This window comes from Aquarana catesbeiana, linkage group LG10 (genome assembly GCF_042186555.1).
Source record: "Aquarana catesbeiana isolate 2022-GZ linkage group LG10, ASM4218655v1, whole genome shotgun sequence".
Taxonomy (NCBI): Eukaryota; Metazoa; Chordata; class Amphibia; order Anura; family Ranidae; genus Aquarana; species Aquarana catesbeiana.
In genome coordinates this window covers 89,242,240-89,266,578 of record NC_133333.1, presented here as the reverse complement: position 1 = coordinate 89,266,578, position 24,339 = coordinate 89,242,240, and the positions used below count along the sequence as shown (strand labels likewise).

General features: G+C 41.6%; 1 protein-coding gene across 2 annotated transcripts in view; it reads right to left on the bottom strand.

Moving 5' to 3' along the window:
* The window catches only part of SIK3 (SIK family kinase 3), a 309,635-nt gene that overhangs the window by 197,179 nt on the left and 88,117 nt on the right, over positions 1-24,339 (bottom strand). For both annotated transcript variants that reach the window (XM_073602379.1, XM_073602380.1), the window contains exon 2: positions 2,117-2,233. In XM_073602379.1, the coding sequence (XP_073458480.1) occupies positions 2,117-2,233 (117 nt within the window). The remainder of the gene's footprint in view (positions 1-2,116; positions 2,234-24,339) is intronic.

Sequence of the window (24,339 nt, the reverse complement as noted above, 5' to 3'; positions counted from 1 at the left end):
TAGTTTGTATGGCTAAAATCACATCGCATTCACACCAAAATGGTGCAGGACCCTCTCCTGGTCCGCACTGGAATGTGAACACCCATGCGATCCGATTCCAATTCACAGTGCGATGTGCGAACTGATCTGGGGGTGTCATGCAGTTTACGACACCCGCAACGGTTCACATAGGTCAGTGTGAACCACTGGCATTTCAGGTGCGATGCGGGAACCCGCACAGGAATCTCACACAGGTGTGGACCAAGCCTGACAGTCCTAAGGCCCCTTTCGCACTAATACGTTTTTCCTGCGTTTTTACCTTGCAAGAAAAAAACGCAAGTAAATTCTCTCTCTTTAAATCCTTTGGTAATTTTCACACCACTGCGCTGTGGGTACAGTGCATTTTGAAAAGTCCTGCATGCTGCATCTTTGATGCGTTTTTGAAAACCGCACCAAAAACGCAGCCTCCCATTATAACGAATGTTAATTGCTGCAAAACTGTTGTAAAAATGCATCACAATTTGCTTTTTTAGTGCGTTTTTGAGTCACATGGCCATTTTTCACAGGTGCAATCCAAACATGCACCAGAAACGCACAGGAAATGCATATGAAACATAGAAAAATCACAGCAAAAAATGCACATGCGTTTTTACCACAATTTTGCTACAGAGCAGAGTGAAAGGGCCCTTAAGCATGCTGGCAGAGGACAGGGTCTTCTATGAAAAACTAGAACTTTCTCAAGACGATTAATAGATGAGGATGAATCGCACGATTTTCGGATGGTGTGTACACTACTTTCGAGAGCCGCTCACGACAGTTCTTCCGATATTATTAGATCGGACAAGCACAAAAATTTTCCTCATACGATACCATTGCTGGGCAGCACAGTGGTGTAGTGGTTAGCACTCTCACCTCGCAGCAATGGGGTCAGTGGTTCGAATCCCAACCACGACACTACCTGCCTGGAGTTTGTATGTTCTCCATGTGCCTGCGTGGGTTTCCTCCGGGCACTCCGGTTTCCTCCCACACTCCAAAGACATGCTGGTAGGTTTACTGGCTTCTGTCCAAAAATTGGCCTTGGTATATGGGTGTGAGTTGGGGACCTTGGATTGCAGACCCCTTGGGGGTGGGGACCGGTGTGGGTGTGTATGGAGCTCTGCGTAGATTGATGGCACTACATGGGTACCTTAAATATATATAAAAAAAAAAAAAAAACACACAACAATAATATAGTGGATGGGCATCTTGATGGGACGCAATGTGCGGGGATGGGGACAATTGTGGGTGCTCACTCAGGTTGAACTAGATGGACTGGTGTCTTTATTCAACCTTAGTAACTGTGTAACCAGATCATACGATTTTCGTTTAGTCAGTACAGTTGTCGTCCGAAAATACAATACAAATACATTACAACACATGACATCAATTCTGATATTTTTTTCTGTCATACGAGAATTTGTGACTTTAGTTATCTATTTAATTTCTACTTGCGACTAATAAGCAAAAAAAGTTGTCCGATCTGTCGCACGATATTTGGATCGTGTGAACGGGCCATAAGACTTTGAATGCTTTTGGTTTTGATGCCCCTGAATAATTCAAACAAAGTTTAGTTGGACTTGCCAGACAGCCCATCTATCATAATTGATTAGCTTTTCCTGTGTACTCATTTTTTTTTTTGTTTTGCATTAGATTTAACCAATGAAAGATCGTTTAATGCAGTATACACAAGCCCGTAGAAAAGTAGATTAAAACATTAACAGCTTGAAGAGGATAAAGTAGAACTGGACCCCTATATACGTACTCACATTAATGCACATACACAAGGTCTTTACAGATCATTATTTTTTCTCTTTTTTTTTCCGGTTCTGCCAGCCTATCCTGCACACAAACAATAGTTTATTACGTCTGTTTGCAAGTGCCATTAAAGATTAGTGTGACAACATGTCGTAGGTAATAGAAACAGAAGCAGTTACATGATGCCTGGGAAGAGACTTATGGGTTTGTAAGAGATCAAAATGTTTCTGAATATTTGGGCTTTGTACTTTAAATGGCTTCTTAAAATATATCTACGTCAACACATGTGTAATATCCCCCTAACTTATTTTCAAAAGAAATATTGCCCCTGGAAAACACCTACCTGATACAACCGAATAATGTGGGGGTGGCAAAGCATTTTCATAATCTGCACCTCACGGAATATTTTTTTCAAATTTTCCCCATCTAGCTTGGTCTTGTCAATGATTTTTATGGCAACCTGCAAGAACAAAAAAATACATGAATAAAATGTCAATGGACAGAGCAACAAGTGCCTTAAACTATTATTCCACATCCTTCTAAAAAAATGGATAAATGTCACAGTCCTTTGTAGCACCAATGAGATAAGACACTAGCTAAAGGAAAGGCCAATAATGGTGTGCTTGAGACTAGTGCTTAGAGATAAACGGGATAGTAGACCAGGAACAAAGAAGTGAAAAAAAAAAAAAAAGGTTACTTCTGTGCCCCAAACCACATAAATGTATTCATCCCAGAGTGTGTCATATTAGTCATTGGTGAAAATTCAATAAAGATGCTGCGTCACTTTTCGCATTAATCCCTTTTGTCAATATATTGCGCCAAACTCCTAAAGTATTTACGACACTTTTGGCTCTGACAGCGCCTCATACTCCAAATTCAGGTAGGACCAAAATGCGCCACTTTTACTTGTGGCGCAATGAATTAACCATACACAAAATACAATGGCAACCGTTCGTATCTTACAAAAGTGGAGCTAATGGACATCAACTCCCTTTTAGCATACAGAGAGAGAAACCAGCACAAGAAAGTGTCTTGTATGCATTCTAAAAGTGGAACAGTGTGTGTCAAATTCAAGTACAAGCTCTACATGTACATGAATTATGGTGCATGCTGCCAGACGTCTAGAACACATGAGACACCTTCGCAAAATCTGTCTGTGCCAGTCTTTAATAATTCCAGGGATTGATTGCTTGTTATTTTTTTTTTCTTAGTTACTCCCAAAACAAAAAAACACTTAACACTTTAAAATTGTAGTAAGATAAATAGGACATTACATATACGTTTTTTGTATTTTCACTTCCACCCAGCTGGAGGAGCTCTTGGCTCATTTGCACATGTTTACTTACTTATCATCATCTTGAGTAATACAAGTTTGTATAAAAAGCTTCAAAAGTGTGTGTATATATATATATATATATATATTTTTTTTTTTTTTTTTCTCCCCGATTAGATTTATACACACATACAGTATACAATAAAGCCTTCAGGTGGTATTTCAAGATCTCTAAGCAAACATGCTCTATGGCATTTACATGTGGGTGATTAGGATAAAGAATGAAAACACTGTGTAGGCAACTATCTTAACCATGATATAATAAACAAGCCCCTTACCATCTGCCAGGTTCTACATGTAGGAATAAAATCTGCACATACTAGCAATTCAAGTATCTTTACTTTGTCCTCAGCTCATTTTCCACATCACCTTAAGCGTGCCTTCAGATTATAGCGATTTATGCTTATGTGCATATGAACGTTGTCACAGCACACATATGGCATCCCATGCATTGCAATGGACGGCTGTAAGTGCAACAAAACACAGCAAAGTAGCTTGTGTATCTTTGAGCTTCTTGTGTTTTTTGCACACAACAACAAAAAAAATCGCATCTGTTTTGCAGAGTTTGGGGTGCCAATAACAATGAATGGAACAGCAAGTACAACATGAATTTTTTCGTGAAATTATTTGCAAGTTCACAAAACGCTATAGCCTGAATGCAGCCTTCCACAATGCTGGATGCTTTCAGATGTGATATACTGAACACTTTGGGCATTATGGGTGGGGGGGGGGTGGGGGGGGGGGCTAGAAGGTTTTTGGATCAGTTATACTTTATTTAGTTTTTAGTTTTTTAATAAGTATATACAATTTTAAAATCTTGCTACAAGCAGTGCATAAATATCACAAACATAGGAGGTGGTATGTAGGAAACAGGCAAACTATCATCCTGCTGTCTGCTATGGAAGGAAAGGGGATGTTTAGAGGCCGTTCCTAGCCAGAAATTACTAGACAGAAAATCTGATCACAGACAGATCCCTTGCCAAGAATGTTGGGCGGTCACATCTCTCACTCACCTTTCCAAATATTCAAGCAAAGATTTGTCCCACTTAAAGCACCCAACTAACATATAAAACAAAGAATGGTACAATTCATTGATAAATCCCAAATTGTTTTTGATGAATTGCTCGTTTGGGTGATTCAGGTAGGTTTCCTACTGCAGATTTGAAAGGATTCCTTTTAATCATCTTTAACCAGTAAGGTTCAGGAGTCTGACAATAGGCAAACAAAACAAAAAGCAGTCTAGGGGCAGCCCCTGACAATGACCAGTTAGGCAGCTCAGTTAAATCACAAAGCAGTATACAGTATAAGAACAACGAGAACAACCAAAAGGCAGGTGCTGTGCCCTTCCATAAACACAGAAAAGAATTTTACACTGAGTAAAAAAAAAAAAAAATCCTATTTTCTCTTTCATTCATTGAAGGGCATAGCTCAGATCTTGATCTCTGACCATTGGTACATCCCAAAGCAGTGTCTACCAAGGGATGGGAAACAAAACACCTCCGCCAAAACAGGCACAATACAAAATCACCCAACAGAAGTAAAATCTGCAAGGGAATTCGAGACCTTCCCCACAGAAGGATACCTTTAAAGAGAAACTTGAAGGCGCCAGCTTAACAGGGTGGATATAAATCAATGATTTAACAAAAAAAGAAAAAAAAAAAATCTGATTTTTTTTAATTAATATCGATTTTTTTTTTTTTTTTTTTATCAAATTTATTTTAATAAAATGCTTTTGGAATAAAAATCTACAGATAGTTTTCTGTTTAAGATACATTAATAATTTATTTTATTCAGCATGAAATGGAGCTTAGTTATGTAGCACGAGGCTGAATATTCTGCACTAATTACATTTTTGGTAAACTCATTCAATGAATCCAAGCTCTGCAAGCTGAGAGAACATGCACTGCATTCACACAATTTCACAGTAACCATGAAATAAAACAAAGTTCAGGAATATTCCTTTAGCCCATTGTTTTGTAAATCTTTGTACACTACACACTGTATGATTGAATCGGTTCTGATATCGCTGTTTTACTAACCTGACAGCTTATTATTCTAAATAGGAAACCTTCATTTTGTTTGCAAGTATTAAAGATTCTAACTACCAGCAAGAATGAGTCCATACATTTAAAGAGCACCTGTCATTTCAGATCCATCATGGCAGCGCCTGTTAGCGGGTATTCACTCACCTGCTGCTGCCACGTCCCTCACCTTGATGTGTCACTGCGGCATCACCACCCGTCCCATTAAAGTGAATGGGACTGTTGGTGAGTCAACGGCGGGTCAGAGGAGGAGCCGCTGCAGGACATGGATGACAGTTGTTCTTTAAAAGTTATGATTTAAATTGAGTGGATTTAAATCAAGCCTTTTTACTAGTGATTTAAATTGTGATTTAAATCAAATCCACCCAGGCACTGGAACCAGACAGAGATGAGGAGACCATGTACCCAGGACATAGAAAGCCTTCACCCGCCAGCTGCAGGTAACACTTTCCCGGCTGTTTGTACCGTATAAACGTGCTACAAGAAGGAAGTTGTGTTTATCAGTGTGTGGTTATTCCCCAAAATCTTTCGGTTCCTTCAGTGATGAACTGGATTTGCACCCAATACTTGTGCAGACCAGATAAAGTGACCTGGATTAGCACTGCAATCTATTCCCGTAAGACATAAATTAAGCTTCATATCTCAATACCGCTACATCAAAATAAAGGCTCAAAGAGGGAAAAGATAAAACATCCAATGACTATTGAAGGTTGTTCAGAATGCACCACAAAAATCACCTCCCATTCAAGCCTATCAAGGAGCCTGCAGAACAAAAAAAGGTAAAAACAATACGGGAGGCACAAGCGATGATACAGATCATACAAGGTCAAGTAATCCCACAGAGACTAACCAGGGACACTGCATTTCGCAAAACAGATAAAGATATACAATATGAACATGACAAAATGATATTAGCCTCCCAAGCCGGGCTGCATCCAGACACAGACAGCGCAGGTAGGCTATGCCCCCAGCTTCCTCCTCATGGGATTTGGCTGATAACAGCATGAGCGTATGGCTCTCACTGCTCTCAGGGTGTCCTATAGGAGCAGAAAGAGTAGCACAGCTGCAGATGGGCACAGCCCTGGATGAGTGACAGGAGGTGGGTAAGTATTTAGGGACGGGGGTTCAGAACAAGTAGTGGGAGATTTGCAGGGAAAGCATAAAAAAGGTAAAAAAAAAAAAAAAAAAAGTTGTCTTTAGAACCACTTTAAGTAGTAATAGAAGACTTCTGGTCGAATACAAATCAGGATACGCCCATCCAGAGAAAAACATCTCAAAAGGCATGCAATTAGGTAGAGCCACTGTGGAGAAGATGATAAACCTAGAAAAAGAGCCAACATACCACCCACCGAAAGCAGCGGGTCAATGCACCACAGCTGCCGCTGCACATTGCAATGTCCTTCATCTGAACCAGCAGAGAAGATGAGAAAGGGGAACCGAGGAGGAAAAAGCACAGAACAGACTGTACTGATCTCATGGAGCTACCAGAGCATCCACTGCTCCAACCGAGAATCCTATGCCAGGACCCAATTCTCTTCAGAGTGGTAGAGGATTTCGAAGGATCCATCTCCTGCGTTGTCTACCTACAGTACAGGTTTAGGAACCAGACTGAAAGCAAGGATGGTTGGTCTACGTTGGAGTCCTACCTTTACTAGAAATGGCAGGTAAGGCTGGAACATGAAGCACAGCTCCATACAGGGACCTTCCTTCAGCTACTGCCACAGCAAAATTATAGAAAAGTCTCAGCAGAAGCTATTCACATTGGGCATGACGGTGACCAAGCAAACCAGATTTTATGACCTACCAAATGGTAGATAACCACAGCACCTGACCCCACCGAACAGAAGGCGGGAGACAGAATACAAGCAATAAACCAAGACCACTGAACACCAGGGTGGCTAGGAGTCCTCCCCCGCTTACCAGACTGGGATCCCCATAGAGGATCTTCCAGGAAACCAGGAATGAGGACTATTCCAAAACACTGGACTGCAATCCCAGGCCACTAGACCAGAAAAACCCTGATCCTCAGTATTTGACAATTCAATTGGTTTAACAATAAACCAAGACATCCCAGGATGACAGAATAGGGACAATAGGGACCGAAGAGAAGCCGAGCAAAAGAAATGCCTCGAAGGAGGCAACCCGGAAGCCTAGGACATTTATGCCGATCATAAATTCGGACAGTTCAAACCATAGCCCCGAAGTGGGGAGTGAGGAACTGGAAAAACACAAAACGAAGTAACACCCGGCTTGAAGTGCGGCTAAGACAGCCACCAGTCATTTCGAGCGATGGTCCAGGTCCAGTGCAAAGTCCAAGAAATTCAGCATCCAATCCTTGCAAAGCATAGAGTAACACAATGATGGGACAGGGGGAGACCGGGCACCCCACATAGGCCAGAACCTGCCACTAGAATAGCACAGGATCCAAGAGATCTGCAAGAGCCATATAGGTACAGAACAGCAGGCAGGTAGGGCCAAACCAGACCCTAATTAGTAGGGGTGCTGAAATTAATCGCATCGATGCTGCGACCGGAAAAATCGATTGGCAGGTGACGTCATCCCGACTTGCCCTGCCCCTCCTGGGAGAGCGCTCCCAGTGTATGGTTGTTAAAATAACTGTCTTCATAAATCCCATGTTACAATCCATTAAGTGTCTCACTGTATGTGCTTTTTAAAATTATTTAGTTTCATACCGCATTTCTCAGAGTGTGTACACGCCGCTCTCATATGACTGCCCGGCCCGCCTCTCTTCTTTCACGTCTCTCCTGACGCCAGCGGGGAATTCTCAGTCCCGCCCGTCTCTCTTCTGATCTGATAGCTAGTCAGTGGGCGGGGCTGAGAATCCCCCACTGATGTCTGGAAAGACGTGAGAGGAGAGAGGTGGGCCGGGCAGTCACAGAGCAAAATATAAAAAGAAAGAATTGCGCTAGGTGCATAAACAATATGTGAATATTAAGTGAAATTATTATAATAATATAATTAACCGTGAAGGATGTCCTGCAGCTGAACACTATAGCCCCCATATAAGGGCACAAGGAATAGAGATAAAAGAGAAAAGTGCAGCGCTGGAGAAATACCACAAAATGTGAATGTAATATGTACCACAAAATGTGAGTGTGATATATCAATAAGTCTATAACAAACAATAGTGATTGGTAACCAAAAATATTGATATTGACATCAAATAAATGAATGAATAAAAAATAAAATATCACAAAAACATGAATAAAAATAAATATTGTGAGAAATAGTTCATATGATAAAATGAAAGTGAAAATAAAGTCCAAAAAATGTTGAGATGTTCAATGCGAGACCCTGGGTCAGTATTCCACTGTTAGTGCTGCCTACCACCTAGTGATATAGAAATGGAGGCTTACCAGAAAGCCTGCGACCACCCTTATTCAGGGGGGTCAAAACAGGCCAAGTAGAGATCTCAGAACCACAGGGGACACTGCTGGAATCTCGCCATCTTCATTGCTGAACAGCCAATCAGCAGAAACGGGGGACACCTTGGATGATGCATTTCCGGGAGACAATCACTACAGAGCAATCGATATGTACTTCATAAAGATCCAACGAATGGTGAACCATGGATTTTCAAAAGGAGAGAAAGAGACTCCAATAGTGTCGAAAAACTATGGCTGATTTATTTAAAAGTTTTAAAACAGATACAAAAAAACCTAGCAGGGATAAAGTGTTGGAAACTCCACTGCTGTTGAAAAACAAGACCGCACATGCGCAATGTGTGTCAACGTTGTGACCCTATGGCCGTTTCCTCACAACTGACGTCATCACTTCACTTTTGGGTGGAACTCCACTTTAATAAATTATGTTTATACAGAAAGCACTATGGCATTCCCAACCCTGGATTCCAGGAGGAGACCATCACCCCCCCCCCCCCCCCCCCAACTCTGCCATGTACACAGCACAGGGGATCCTCTACCTCTGATATTCCTCACCTGCAGGACTCCATGATGACCATCTTAACATCCTCCCTTTAAATCTTCCATCCTTTAGTCCCCCCCCCCGAACTACCACTTTTATCTTTGAACTACCATCCTTCTGTTCCTATCCATGGATTCCTCCATCTCCATCCCCAGACTCTTCCATCCTTGCGTTCCTATCTCCAGATCCCTCTGGCCTTCCATTCTCTCTATTCTCTATTCCTCCATCCCTAGACTCTTTCATCCTTCCTTTCTTATTCATGGACTCTTCCATCCTTCAGTTCCTACCCCTCCCTCATATCCTGGACTCTTCCATGTCCTTGTCCTGCTATATGCAGAGAGTGTCCTCTTTTTTTTTTTTTTTAAAGCAGATAAAATGAAAAAATTTGAGTTCTTCTAAATTCTTGATTTTTTTTTTTATGGAAACCCTCGTCAGTAATCGTGATGCATTGTGGAATCGAATCGTTGACCAGATAATCGTAATCAAATCGAATCGTGAGACCAGTGAAGAAGCGCACCTCAACTAATTAGTAGCCTGAGTACCAAAAACCAGGCATCCAAGATGCTTCCTGCCTTGGCAGACACTGGCCTAACAGACATCTACCCCATAGTGGCCATGGGCCCCTGGATAAGGACTGCTGTAGAAGAGGCAGGGAACCACAAAAGATCACTTGCAGCCAAAAGGGCAGAAGGTGGTCCTCCCAGCTGACATGCAAGCAGCAGGGGAGTAGTCACTACCAAAAACACCTCAACCAAGGAGGACACGGCCTCTGGACTATCAGAAAATAAAATACACTGACAGAATTAGTATGGGGAAGTCCACCAACCAGGCATTGCAATAGGCAGGGATGCCAGCAAGAGCTCCCAACTCTCCAACAGACCAAATCTTGTAAATTAAGAGTGGATCCCTACTATGAGCCAGTCCATATTCCCAACCCTAGCAACATGGTCATTGCAAGATTTGCAACAGACCCACAAAATGCACTGCAGCATTAGAGTTGAAGGGAACCAAAGTCAGTAGCAATAGGAGCCATCGTTGACTCCACACGCACAGAAGAAACTGACAAGGGGAAAGAAATTCAAAATGAACAACAGATCGCAAAAAATAGTAGGACAAACCCCCCAAAAATTCATAAAATATATTAATAGTAAAAAGGTCAGGTCTGAGCATGTAGGCCCTTTACAAAATAATCTAGAGTGGGTGACTGGGGACAAGGAGAAGGCTAATTTATTAAATACTTTCTTCAGCTCTGTGTATACAAAAAAGCATGGGGGAGCTCATGTCCATAATGGGGGTGGTAGTGACACAGCTCCGACTGATCCACAATGGCTCAAAAGTGATATGGTCCAGAAATATTGGACCTGATGGCATCCACCCACGGATCCTAAAAGAGTTGAGCTCTGTAATTTCAAAGCCATTGTATCTAATTTTTAGGGACTCATTAATGACGGAATAGTACCATTGGATTGGCGCAGGGCGAACGTGGTGTCTATATTTAAAAAGGGTTCAAAGTCTTTACCAAGTAACTATAGACCTGTTAGTTTAACTTCTATAGTCGGGAAGATACTGGAGCATTTAATAAAAGATCACATAGACGAGTTCTTGCTGGAAAAAAACATTTTAAGCAACAGACAGCATGGATTCATGAAAAACAGAAGCTGTCAGACAAACCTGATTTCTTTTTATGAAGAGGCAAGTAAAAGCTTGGACAGAGGGTTGGCTGTGGACGTGGTATACTTGGATTTTGCAAAAGCGTTCAATACAGTTCCGCTCACACGGCTCATGTGTAAGTTAAAGTCTACAGGCTTGGAAATATCAGTTTGTAAATGGATAGAAAACTGGCTAAAAGACAGAATTCAGAGAGTAGTGGTTAATGATTCTTACTCTGAATGGTCTAAGGTTATAAGTGGTGTACCCCAAGGTTCAGTGCTGGGACCCTTACTCTTTAATAGCTTTATAAATGATATTGGGTCTGGGATCAAAAGTAACATTTCTGTCTTTGCAGACGACACCAAGCTATGCAGGGGAATAACCTCCTTACAGGATGTCTCCAATTTAAAAGCTGACCTCAATGCACTGTCTGATTGGGCATCTATGTGGCAGATGAGGTTTAATGTTGAGAAGTGTAAGGTTATGCACTTGGGGCTAAGAATATGCATGCATCATACATATTAGGGGGAGTACAACTGGGGGAATCCGTGATGGAGAAGGATCTGGGGGTTTTGGTAGATCATAAGCTCAATAATAGCATGCAATGCCAAGCTGTGGTTTCAAAAGCGAGCAAAGTCCTTTCTTGTATTAAGAAAGGTATGGACTCCAGAGAGAGAGATATCATTTTGCCCCTGTTCAAATCATTAGTAAGACCTCATCTGGAATATGCAGTTCAGTTTTGGGCACCAGGATATCGGGGAACTGGAGAAAGTGCAGAGAAGGGCAACCAAACTGATAAGAGGCATGGAGGAGCTCAGCTATGAGGAAAGATTAGAGGAACTGAATTTATTCTCTCTTGAGAAGAGGAGAATAATGGGGGATATGATCAACATATTCAAATATATAAAGGGTCCATATAGTGACCTTGGTGTTGAGTTATTCACTTTACGGTCAACACAGAGGACAAGGGGGCACTCTTTACGACTGGAGGAAAAGAGATTTCATCTCCAAATACGGAAAGGTTTCTTCACAGTAAGAGCTGTGAAAATGTGGAATAGACTCCCGCGAGAGGTGGTTCTGGCCAGCTCAGTAGATTGCTTTAAGAAAGGCCTGGATTCTTTCCTAAATGTACATAATACAACTGGGTACTAACATTTATAGGTAAAGTTCATCCAGGGAAAATCCGATTGTCTCTTGGGGGATCAGGAAGGAATTTTTTCCACTGCTGTAGCAAATTGGAGCATGCTCTGCTGGGGTTTTTTGCCTTCCTCTGGATCAACTGTGTATAGAATTGGGTCTATTGGATTGTACGATTTTTTTTTTTTTTTTATGGTTGAACTGGATGGACTTGTGTCTTTTTTCAGCCTGACTAACTATGTAACTATGTGAAACCCTACAGTACAGAATGATAAAAAAAGCCTCAGAGGCTGTTAAGTCCACAAGCAGTCAAGCTATTTTTATTTATTATACATATGCACACTATATTTCTAGATTTTGATATATATCTTAACTCTGCAGGGGAGGACCTGCAAGACCACAACGGCCCCACACGAGTACCCGCATTCAAGCGCCACCAAGAATAAGGAGCAGGTACAGCAAATAGAAAAGGGGGACCTCACAGGGGGTCACAGCAGAAATCAGGGAAGGCTTAGAGTGTGCGCCGGAAGCAGAGAAGTCTGAGTAAACAAGAGAAAGATCATTCCTCTAGGTCTCCCTGGAAGGATCTGGCAAGTCCCCTAGATGCTCCAGGTCACAAATAGTGGGGAACAGGAAAGGTCAGAAAAGACAAGATACTTCAGGAGCAGAATTTTTTTTGTTGTCACACCTCAGTACTGTCACTAGTGTGAGCACCCGAAGGCTAAAGTCACATTTGCGAATCAGTGAGTGTCAGTAGCAAGATGTGGGCATGCATTTGTCGATCCATCACCAGCTGGATAAGTGAGGTGTTGCTCTCTTGCTGGTGACGTACATTTTGAAGTGTCTTCAGAAGAGATATGATGGAGCAACAGTTCTCCCTGCATTATCTACTGATCCTGGTTCTGCCAATTTCTTGCTCAAGACAGGACTGCAAGTGTGACATTAGCATAACTGTGTAGTAGCGAATGGTAAATTCCACTTTTGTTGAGAAAAAAAAAAAAATATACCTCTCTGGGTGATCTATGCACATTACAAGGATTTTACTTTGTTGCAGATTCTTACCTTCTGTTATTCTGAAGAAAACACTGTTTCTCTGTGTCTGTGGTAAGTGAATTTAATGGGAGTGTTTTTTTATTTATCAATCACCTGCTAAACCTGCAGGGCTCCAATTAGGAAAATTGCAGGGTCGGCATCGCTTTAGATGTGATTTCCTATTAGGAGTATCTGACATTTTTGTTGCAGGGGATGCCTGATATCTGTCCTGTATCTTAATGTAGACTTCTGGGAAAATCAGTAAGCCAATCACACAAGCAGGTAATGTTTCTGGAAGGGCATTCTGTACACATTTTGTGTACAGAACACCTCCAGGTAGCCATATTGCATTTTACAAAAAATTACAGCGCTGCAGATTGAAAAGGAAAGGTAATTTTTAATTACATTCAATTACAGTATGACTTGAGTCACAATTGTATATGCTATATTATCTTTTTTTATTTGCTATTTTTTCCCCACAAAAGTGGAGTTACCCTTTAAGATTTGGATTCAACTCTCCTTGTTACAGTTGCAAATACAGCAACATCACCATGATTTACGTCACCTGACTCGGACCATGTCTGACTGCTTCTCACTCCCATTCCTATGACAAGTGACCCTGATTCTGATATTTTCCACTTTGAAACATGCAATGGAAAAAATTAAACACACTTCCAATACTACAGGTTACACCCTGTAAAAACTTAGCTTTCACTGGTGAAATAGTTAAAAAGGTACATAGATCTCTGCTGGAGAAAAAAAAAAAAAAAAAAAAAAAATCACATCTTCCACAGTTTAAAACCCACAAACATACTTTTTTGCCAATGGCATTTTAAAAAAAAATCTGGGTCATTTAGATTCTAGTCCCATGTGTGCATGTATGTCATTGTGTGCTTTTTGCAGGAGTTGAGGTGTATTGTGTAGTCTATTCACTTCGAACGAGTCCTTAAGAAGCACATCACAACACACATTACATTCACATTTGTGCACTGTGGTGTCCCTAAAGTATCATTAAACCTAGATAGACTACAGAAAACACATTACATGCTATGTATGCAGAGTGGGCATACTCACAAAACCACTAAAGCATTTGCTTTGTGTAGAGAGAATAATACCTGGTTGATCCTTCCTTCAGCTGTCCCCCCCCCCATCTTTTCTGTGTCCCCATCGCAGCCTGAGATTGTGTAGACCAGCTGTTGTCATCTACTGAGCATGCTGCCGTTTCAGTTCCCTTCCAAGAGCTTTACTTGAATGGGCTGCCTTACACATAAATATCCCAAAGAAGTTCCAAAACTTTAGTGGAGTGTGGCATGGTTTTAACCACACTTTCTGGTGTGCTTGAAGAGCATTTTTCGTATGGCAGACGTGCGCCTGCTACCCGCGCTTGGGGTGCCATTAACATTTAATGGCAATGCAAGTGTGATGCACGTTCTAGCAAATAGTTTTTTTTTTAAAAATGACAGAAGAAAATAGACAAAAGACCTAAAACAACTCTTCAGCCCGCTCACTACAAATGTTTCCTAGTTGTACACTAGCATCGCCACATACACACCTCAGCGTACAATCTTTCAAACATGGGGACAAAGTCATTCCCGCACTTAGGAGTTGTTACATCATCTGTGGCCAGCCAATAAAGAAGAGAGAAGACTCTGGGCCAAGAAAACGGCCGGGTGAAAATGGCAGCAGTGATGATGAAGTGACAAGGAATAAAGCAGACATCACATTGCTGAAGAAGCGTATATTGGGAGGAAAGCCTTCCATAACATGTAAGTATTCCGTGTATACCTGCACATTATGGCAAGAGATCCTGAAGGCCCAAAAGTAGAACATTTTTGCTTTAGGAGACAGTGGCATTCTGGAACCATGTGCTTTAGTCCAATGAAACAAAAACCCTTCAGTTACATGTGCCACAGATACATTGAAAGCCTAAAAAAAACAAATAAAAACTGTGGCAGCCAGAGTCGCTGGTAGAGGGAAGAATGAATTCTACCCAAGTATCAAACTCCATTAATGTGACTAATGTCAAGCTAAAAAACAGGTTGACTTTTCCAATCATCCAAAAACATGTCAACATCAACTATGAACATTTTTAAAGAGATGAAAGATAACATTTTTGGAATGACTTTTGCAGTCTCAACTTGAATATTAATGAAAATCTGTGGGTAGATCTTAAACACGCACTGCATACAAGACAACCTAAGTATATTTCTGACCCAGAACCACCTGCCAATGAAGAGAAGAAAAATATTCCAAAAGCAAGAATAGCAAAGACTGCTAGTTAACCTCAAGAAACATTTGGAGGCTGTGATTATGTTGCCAAAGGACTGTCAGGGTACTCAAACATTAGCACATTTCGGTTTTTTCCCCTTTAGCAAACAGGTACTGTTCTGAAAATCTGCAGAAATATGTTATGTTTAAATACAGAGCCTGAAAAATTTGTATAAACATCTTTTTCTTTAAATGAACACAGTTGTACCAGGGATGCCTATTGTTTTGCATATAAAATATAATCAAGTCAAATTTCTGAAAATTCATGTCAGCTGTATATAACAGTACAAAAATACAGTCTATGTTGGTCATATAACAATACAAAATTAGAAAAGAAATCACAATATTGTGGAAAAAATCATTTTATGGTGCCTAATAGAGCTGTACGATTAAATGTTAAAAAATAGTTATCACGATTCAAACCCCCCCCCTCACGATCTTAATACAGCATTTCCCCATTTTTTGTTTATAGCGCAAAAAATAAAAAACGCAAAGGTGATCAAATACCACCAAAAGAAAGCTCTATTTGTGGGTAAAAAAGGACATCAATTTTGTTTGGGTACAGCGTCACACAACTGTGCAATTGTCAAAGTGATGCAGTGCCATATCACAAAAAATAGCCTGGTCATTAAGGGGGCAAATCCTTCCGGGGCTGAAGTGATTAAAGACTAAGAGCCCTTTCACACCGACAGCGTGGGGACCCGGGGGAAAAGCACCGCTAGTGTAAGCGGCGCTTTAGAGGTGCTTTTCAGGGCGCTAGTGGCCGAAGAGTTAATTAAGAGCACTTGCAAAGTGCCGCTGCCCATTGATTTCAATGGGCAGGGGAGCTTTAGCAGCAGTGCATATGCCGCTCCTAAAATGCCTCAAAGAATCTGCTTGCAGGACTTTTTTTGATGTCCTGCCAGCACAGCTCCCCAGTGTGAAAGCCTGATTGCAGATGAGGCATTTTTCAGGTGCTTTCTTTAGCATTAACGCTCCTGAAAAACACCTCTAGTGTGAAAGGGGTCTAAGCCTTTTTCTGACACTTGTTGCTTACAAGTTAAAATCTTTTTTTTTTTTTTTTGCTAGAAAATTACTTAGAACTCCCAAACATTATATATATTTTTTTTCAGCAGAGACCCTAGAGCAGGGATATGCAATTAGCAGACCTCCAGCTGTTGCAAAACTACAAGTCCCATCATGACTCTGCCTCTGGGTGTCATGCTTGTGGCTGTCAGTCTTGCTATGCCTCATGGGACTTGTAGTTCTGCAACAGCTAGGAGGTCCGCTAATTGCATATTCATGCCCTAGAGAATAAAATGGAGATCATTGCAATATTTTATGCCACACTGTATTTGCGCAGCTGTCTTTTAAAAGCATTTTTTTAAGGAAAAAATATACTTTAATGAATTTAAAAAAACAAAAAACAGTAAAGTCACACCAAATTTTTTTGTATAATGTGAAAGATGATGTTACGCCACGAGAATAGTGATCTTCTAGTCTAAGCAAAAAAATCGTGATTCTCATTTTATCCAGAATCGTTCAGCGCTAGTGCCTATATTCCTTACTGGCCATATTCTTTAGTTTAAATATTATTTCTTTTTATTTTCATGCATTTGGACATTCTTCGCAAGTCACATGTCTGTTGAATCAGTAAGAAAAAGTTGAATAAAATATTTTTTTCGGTCGATTAAAAAGAAGTACATTCTGCAACAAATCCTTTCCATCCCTGCATCTTTCCAGTGCAAGATCTAACTTACCCTTGATCTTTGTGGACTTAAAGCCACGTCTGTTTATTTTACATGCCTGAACCAGGAGACATAGTTCAAGACATGCATCCCATCTACACGTGTCCTGGGAAGGTAAACAAGCATCAGAGCGTTCACTCAGCATCAACATCCCTACTGCTCTCTAGAATTAAAGAAATATACAAAAAACATACACTCATTAAATAATGATGAAAGCCATACAGTTTCTCTGTCAATTTCTAAGTACAATGGCACCATGTTCCCTATTCTGTTTAAAGTAGAACTGTAGGCAAATTTTTTTTTTCCCCATTTTGGATAGAGCAAGGGAAGGTTGTAATCTGTCAGATTTTGTTTTTTCCATCTGTGTCCCATTTCGGAGATTTCTCTTCACTTCTTATCCCATAGCATAACAGGAAGTGAGAGGAAATTCCTGCAAATTAAAGGAATTCCTTGGTGACCCCAAGGTCACCAGAATTAGTGTCCCAATTTGAGGATTTCCCCTTAATTACTTTTCTGGGGACAACCCAAAATGTGTGATTTTCTTTAACTTTCGATAATAATGGTAAACAGGACAAATAGAGAGGATGAATCTCTAGGACACAGACAGTAAAAAAACGGACAACCGTTCTAATCCCTCCTCACGCTGAAAAAAAAAATAAAAATGAAGTTTTGCCTTTAGAGATACTTTTAGGCCAGGTTCACACCGCTCCGACATGGAAGTCAGACAATTTCCAATCAGACTTTGCCCTACGACTTCATGCTTGACTTCAATGAACGGGATCCAACAATACCAGGCCTTTGAGTCTGGTATAAATCTTGACGGGGAAACCCACCAAAAAAAAAAAAAAAAAAAAACCCGGCATGGGTCCCTCCAAAATCCATACCAGACCCTTATCCGAGCATGCAGGCCAGCAGGTCAGGAAAGGGGGGAGGGGGTGAGAGCAAGTGCCCCCCAAAGCACCTTGTCCCCATGTTGATGAGGACCAGGGCCTCATCCCATCAACCGTGGGAGTCTATGGGCAGGGGGCTTATCGGAGTCTGGAAGCCCCCTTTAACAGGGGGCCCCCGGATCCTGGCCCCCCTCCCTATGTGAATGAGTACCCATTCATTCACCCAAACAAAAAAAGTGTCAAAAATAAATAAAAACAGTACACAGGCCTTTGACAAAGTCCTTTATTAAAAATGAAGAACGTCTACATTCGACTCCCCCCCCGTAGCTCCAACAAGTCTTCTCCCTCTGGTGATGTCTTCTTCCTCTGGTTCTTCTCCCCCCTGACGTCTTCTCCCGATGCTAGCTCCCGCTGTTCTGTTAGCTCTGGCGTGTGTGATTACTTTTATAGCCATGGGGCGTGGCCATACAGTGATGTCTCCCGGAGACCTCACACCCTTATGACTAGAGGTCGACCGATATATCGGCCGATATTTGGCGTTTTTTAATTAATTGGCATCAGACGATTGTGGTGATAAAAAAGGCAGATTATAACTTCAGCGCGACTTGCAAATGACTTCTGTAATGGACTGAACTCTGTGTCTAGAAGCTCTCAGTTTAAGGCCGCATGCACACGAGATGCTGGTCCAAACTCTGCTGAACACGTTTTTAAAAGCTGAAACCGGCGTTTAGAAACGCCCGTTTTGCAGCGTTTGCATGCCGCGTTTTACCGCGTTTGCATATAGAAGCATCTGCAGAGCAGAGAATGACATTTTGTGATCCAAATTTGGGGCCCCGTATCTTGGGGCCACTTGGTGCTAGGAGCCCCATTTGGAAATGTTATAGTGTTAGTCCAACTGTGTTAGCACACCAAATTTGGGGGTCCTAGCATCAAGTGGCCCCAAAATTTGGGTCGCAAAATGTCAAGCAATTCTGCAGCAGAGAATGACATTTTGTGACTCGACTTTGGGGTCCCATATCTCAGGGCCACTTGGTGCTAGGAACCCCATTTGGATATATGTTATAGTGTTAGTCCAACTGTGTTTGCACACCAAATTTGCAGTTCCTAGCACCAAGTGGCCCCGAGATATGAGGCCCCAAATTCGGGTTGTAAAAACACTTAATCGCAAACGCGGTACCGCGTTTAGCCGCGTTTGGCGTCTGAAATGTGGAGAACTTTTGCGTCTGAACCAATTTTTTTGCTTCTGGAAAAACGAGGTTAAACGCACCTGCCTACAAATGCCAAAAAACGAGACTGTGTACATGGACACATAGGATAACATTGAATGGGTTCAGGGGCAGTTGAAAAAAGTTTCCAACTGCCTCTGAACGCGAGTTTAACAGCATCTCGTGTGCATGAGGCCTAACCATTTTAAAGACTAAATCTTTTCTGACACAGTAAAAATCCTGTATTTTCTGCTAGAAATTCACTTAGAACCCCCAAACATTATATATATATATATATATATATATATTTTTTTTTTTTTTGGCGAGACCCTAGGGAATAAAATAGCGGATGTTGCAATATTTTATGTCACACGGTATTTGCACGCTTGATCGTTCCTATGGGAGGCGAGAGGGGACGCCCCCCCCCTCCCTCCGGTGCTTGCTCCGACTCACCGTTACGATCGGTGAGGCAGAGAGTGGATCCGCTGGCGCCGGATGTAGATCATAGAGATTTCCGACGGGCCAGATGGTCCCCGGAGTCTCTATGATCGTCGGAGGCCGGGCACGATGTTATGACATCACGCCCGGCCTCTCCATTAAAAAAAAATGGCGCCGCTTCAGCTGGGAAGCGGCGATCGTTTTATTTTTTTTTTTTTTAATTTCAGGCTTCCCAGCCTAGTGCTGAGATATGGGGTCTTATTGACCCCATATCTCACTATTAAGAGCACCTGACATGTCATATTGCTATTACAAGAGATGTTTACATTCCTTGTAATAGGAATAAAAGTGATCAATTTTTTTTTTTTTTTCAAAAAAGTGTCAAAATAAAAAAAATAAAATATAATTAACAATAAAAAAAAAAAAAAAAAAAAATTTTTTAAAGCGCCGCTGTCCCCGTGTGCTCGCACGCAGAAGCGAACGCATACGTAAGTCCCACCCACATATGAAAACGGTGTTCAAACCATACATGTGAGGTATCGCCGCGAACGTTGGAGCGAGAGCAATAATTTTGGCCCTAGACCTCCTCTAACTCAAAACATGTAACCAGTAAAAAAATTTCAAGTGTCGCCTATGGGGATTTTTAAGTACCGAACATTGGCGCCATTCCACGAGCGTGTGCAATTTTGAAGCGTGACATGTTATGTATCTATTTACTCGGCGTAACTTCATCTTTCACAAAATGCAAAAACATTGGGCTAACTTTACGGTTTTGTTTTTTTTTTAAACACAAAACAGTTTTTTTCCCCAAAAAAAAGGCGTTCGAAAAATTCCTGCGCAAATACTGTGTGAAATAAAAAGTTGCAACAACCGCCATTGTATTCTCTAGGGTCTTTGCTAAAAAAAACATAATGTTTGGGGGTTCTATGTAATTTTCTAGCAAAAAAATGATGATTTTTACATGTAGGAGAGAAATGTCAGAATTGGCCCGTTATTGAAGTGGTTAAAGGGGGCATCCAGATTCCAATAAGCCTCCTGCACGCAGACCCCCACAACCACCGCCCATGGTTATCAGGAAGAGGCCCTTGTCCTCATCTACAATGGATATAAAAAGTTTACACACCCTAGTTAAAATGTCAAGTTTCTGTGATGTAAAAAAATGAGACAAAGATAAACCATTGCAGAACTTTTTCCACCTTTAATGTGATGTATAAACTGTACAAATGAAACCTTTTAGGGCGCCCGTGATATCCTCACCCGAAGCCAACCCCTCCCCCAGCTCTGGGTGGTGGCACCGGCATCTTAAGTAAGGGAATCAGGAAGCGAAGCCTTGCGGCTTCACAGCCCATTTCCCTACTGCGCATGCGCGAGTTATATTAAGGGTGTAACATGGTACCAAGCTGCCCCATCTCCAAACTGACCACAACCCTGCCCCTCAATCCCAAAGAATCACTGTGGTTCCTGTCACTTTTTCAGCTGCATCATTCTCTCAGGGAGATCTGTGCATTAAAGTGGTTGTAAACCCTCATGGTTTGTCTCCTTATTCCATTCTATGCATTTAGGTGAAAAACTTCCTGTGGTGCTGCAGCCCCAAGCCCCCCCCCCCCCCCCCCAGCCCCTGTTTTACTTACCTGACCCTGATCCTTCGCCGGCTGGGCATGAGCACACAAGCTCTAGCTGGTGTCTCGTGTCCTAATTGGATAGATTGATAGCAGCGCAGCCACTGGCTCCCGCTGCTGTCAATCAAATCCAATGATGCGGTGTCGGGGAGCGAGGCCGAGTCCTGCCTTCTGTGAATGGACACAGATGCAGGACTCGGGAGCGAGCCTGCACAGGTGTCCACTGTTAGAGAGAGCTTTCCAACGTGGACATTCAATGAGGAGCCAGGAGTGCCACTGAGGGACCCCAGAAGAGGATGTTTGGGGCCACTCTGCGCAAAACGAACTGCACAGTGGAGGTAAGTATGACATGTTTGTTATTTTAAAAGAAAAAAAAAACGAAGCTTTACAATCCCTTGAACTCAATTTGTGTCTACCATGGTAGAAGAGGGATTTAAAAAGTTACCAAAAGAACACAAGAGTGGCGATTGTCACACTTGTAGCCCATTGACACTTCCCTCCAGGTATGTAATGGAAAGTCTGTATCTCAGTACAGACAGAGCTGGAGAAGAGCCTGTAGGATCACATGCACTGAATCTGCAATCTGCTGATCATCACAGCAATGTTTTGCAAGCTCAAATCCAAATCCATAATAAACGCATTTTTTTTTCTAGACGTAAACACATGATTTTTCTGAAAATGTACACTTTAAAGCCAAACGCCAACCTTCTATTGAGTCTTGTGCAGTTGTACCGGCCCCTCTCCTGAAAACACACTCAGCTTCCTAATGTACACTGTAAAAGGCTCACTGTGCAGTGAAATATGTCTCTGGCCCGCCCCTATTATTCATTGGACTGCAGTTCTTCAACAAATGGAGACTCAGCGGCATGTGTGCGTTTCGCCTAAAGCAATCTGTATACAAAATTTGTCTGCATAGAAATTATGCAAAAATGGCCGGCACTCAATCAGGGACTGAAATAATATCTACTTAGTGCCAACAGGGTAAAAAAATTCACCAAGTACAGCTGTTCTAACGCGTTTTAGCCAAAGAAGGCATTAATCATAGCCTGCATAGAAGCAACCATTCCTCCAGACTGACAACCATACATCAATATATTTTGTTATTTGCACAACTCCTCTCAAGAACCAGTTCACTGCCTGCATCAGGGCTGAGAGCTTTTGAGAAGAGTACTGAGGCAGGGTGCTGTGATGTTTTCAGGAAGCCATGTATTGCACCCTACTGCCCTGTCTGCATTTTAGATAGAACAGCCGATACGTAGAGATCAAGTCACTGAAGCTTAAATTAACCGCTTAAGGACCGCCCCTCGCATATACTGAGGCAGGGTGGCCCTTAAACACAAAATCACATACCTGTACATTATTTGTTTCTTCGAGTCTGGGGCGCACGCGCTGCAGGCGACCCACTCCCGCTGGGCTTGGACACAGCGGGGGCCAATCAGCGGGTCCAGCGAACCCGATGTCCGCTGTCTATGTAAACAAGGCAGATCGCCGTTCTGCTAGTAAGGAAGACAGATCTTGTGTTTCTGCTAAGCAGGAACACGGATCTCTGTCTTCTTAAAGTTAAACCACCCCCACACATTAAGGAATCACTCCCAGTGAGCACATTTAACCCTTTGGTCGCCCAATGTAATTTTTTTTTTTAGCACTGATCACTTTATTGGTGTCACTGGTCCCCAAATAGTGTCACTTAGTGTCAGATTTGTCCCCTGCAATGACGCAGTCCTGCTAAAAAGAGCTGAACGCCACCTTTACTAGTATAAAAAAAAATGTAACTAAATAAAAATTACATAAATATATTCCATGGTTTGTAGATGCTATAACTTTTGCGCAAACCAATCAATATACACTTATTGGGATTTTTTTTTACCAAAAATATGTAGAATATATATTGGCCTAAATTAATTAGGAAATTGGATTTTTTTTTAATTTTACTGCATGCGTTTAATAGCAGAAAGTAAAAAATATTGTTTTTCTTTCAAAATTGTCAGTCGTTTTTTTTTTCTATCACAAAAAAGAAAAAAAACGCAGAGGTGATCAAATGCCACCAAAAGAAAGCTCTATTTGTGAGAAAAAAAAAGGGCATCAATTTTATTTGGGTACAGCGTCGCACAACGGCGCAATTGTCAGTTAACGCAACGCAGTGCCGTATCGCAAAAAATGGGCTGGTTGGGGGGGGGGTGAACCTTCTGGAGTTGAAGTGGTTAAAGTACGTAATTAAAACAAACGTTTTGTTTAAAAAAAATATATACATTGTGTTGATGAGGGGGAAAAGGAGGAAACAGGGAAAGCAAAACATAAGCAGATTTAAAGCCAGTTGCTTTATGGAATTGTAACACCTCATTAGTATTGTGGCACTCAGTACTGTGACACTTTAAAACTGCTTGACAAAATGGTAGGTGGTCACATTTCCTGATCTCACTCAATAGTGTTGGCTTCTTCCTCCGCTGACTTCAGAGGTGTACCACCTACTAGTTACAGTTATTTTTAAATACAGGTGACAAAATGACCATTATCCAAATAAAATAAAAAAATCAGAAATGCATATTAAAAAATGTAACTTGAAAGCTCAACCAGGCCAAACAATTTTTTTCTGTTCGTGATATAGTGGGGGGAGAGTTCTAAACATGCAAGCACAGGTCACAAGCATCTCCGTTCCTGCCTGCCCAGGTTTGTTGATTGTTATTCCTTTGCCTCTGAACTGCATATTCCACCGTTGCGGACTACAATATGACAAAGTACAGGCAATGGAAAGATGGATATATTTTCTAGTATGGTACGACTGCAGAAACCCTTTGATGCATGGTCCTACCACATTACAAATAGATGATCCTGGTGTCCAGTCTACAAGTCTCTGTGGCAGTTCATTAAGGGGAAGGGGGACACTTGCCACAGTCTAAAGTGTATCTCAAACATACTCCAAATGTTGAGGACATCCGCTCTGCTCCTAAACCATCAGATGAAGCCGACATCAGCCATATAGTTGTTAAATCACCCTCACAACCAATTGGGCTCAGTTAAGAGCCAACTGACCACATTCTTACACTTCTGATCTTGTAATGGATACCTGTACTGACAATAAGTCTTGCTCAGCTCCAAATATTCTCTTCTCGATAAAAGATTTTTCAAAGAGAAGCCAAAAACACAACTGCAACATCCAGTAACAATGGTGGGGTCGAGGACATAAATACAAACTCCTACTTATATTCAACAGGCAAAAAAAAAATCTATACTTTACTACATACTGCACCTTGGCATAAGACAAGTATGGTCTATGATATGC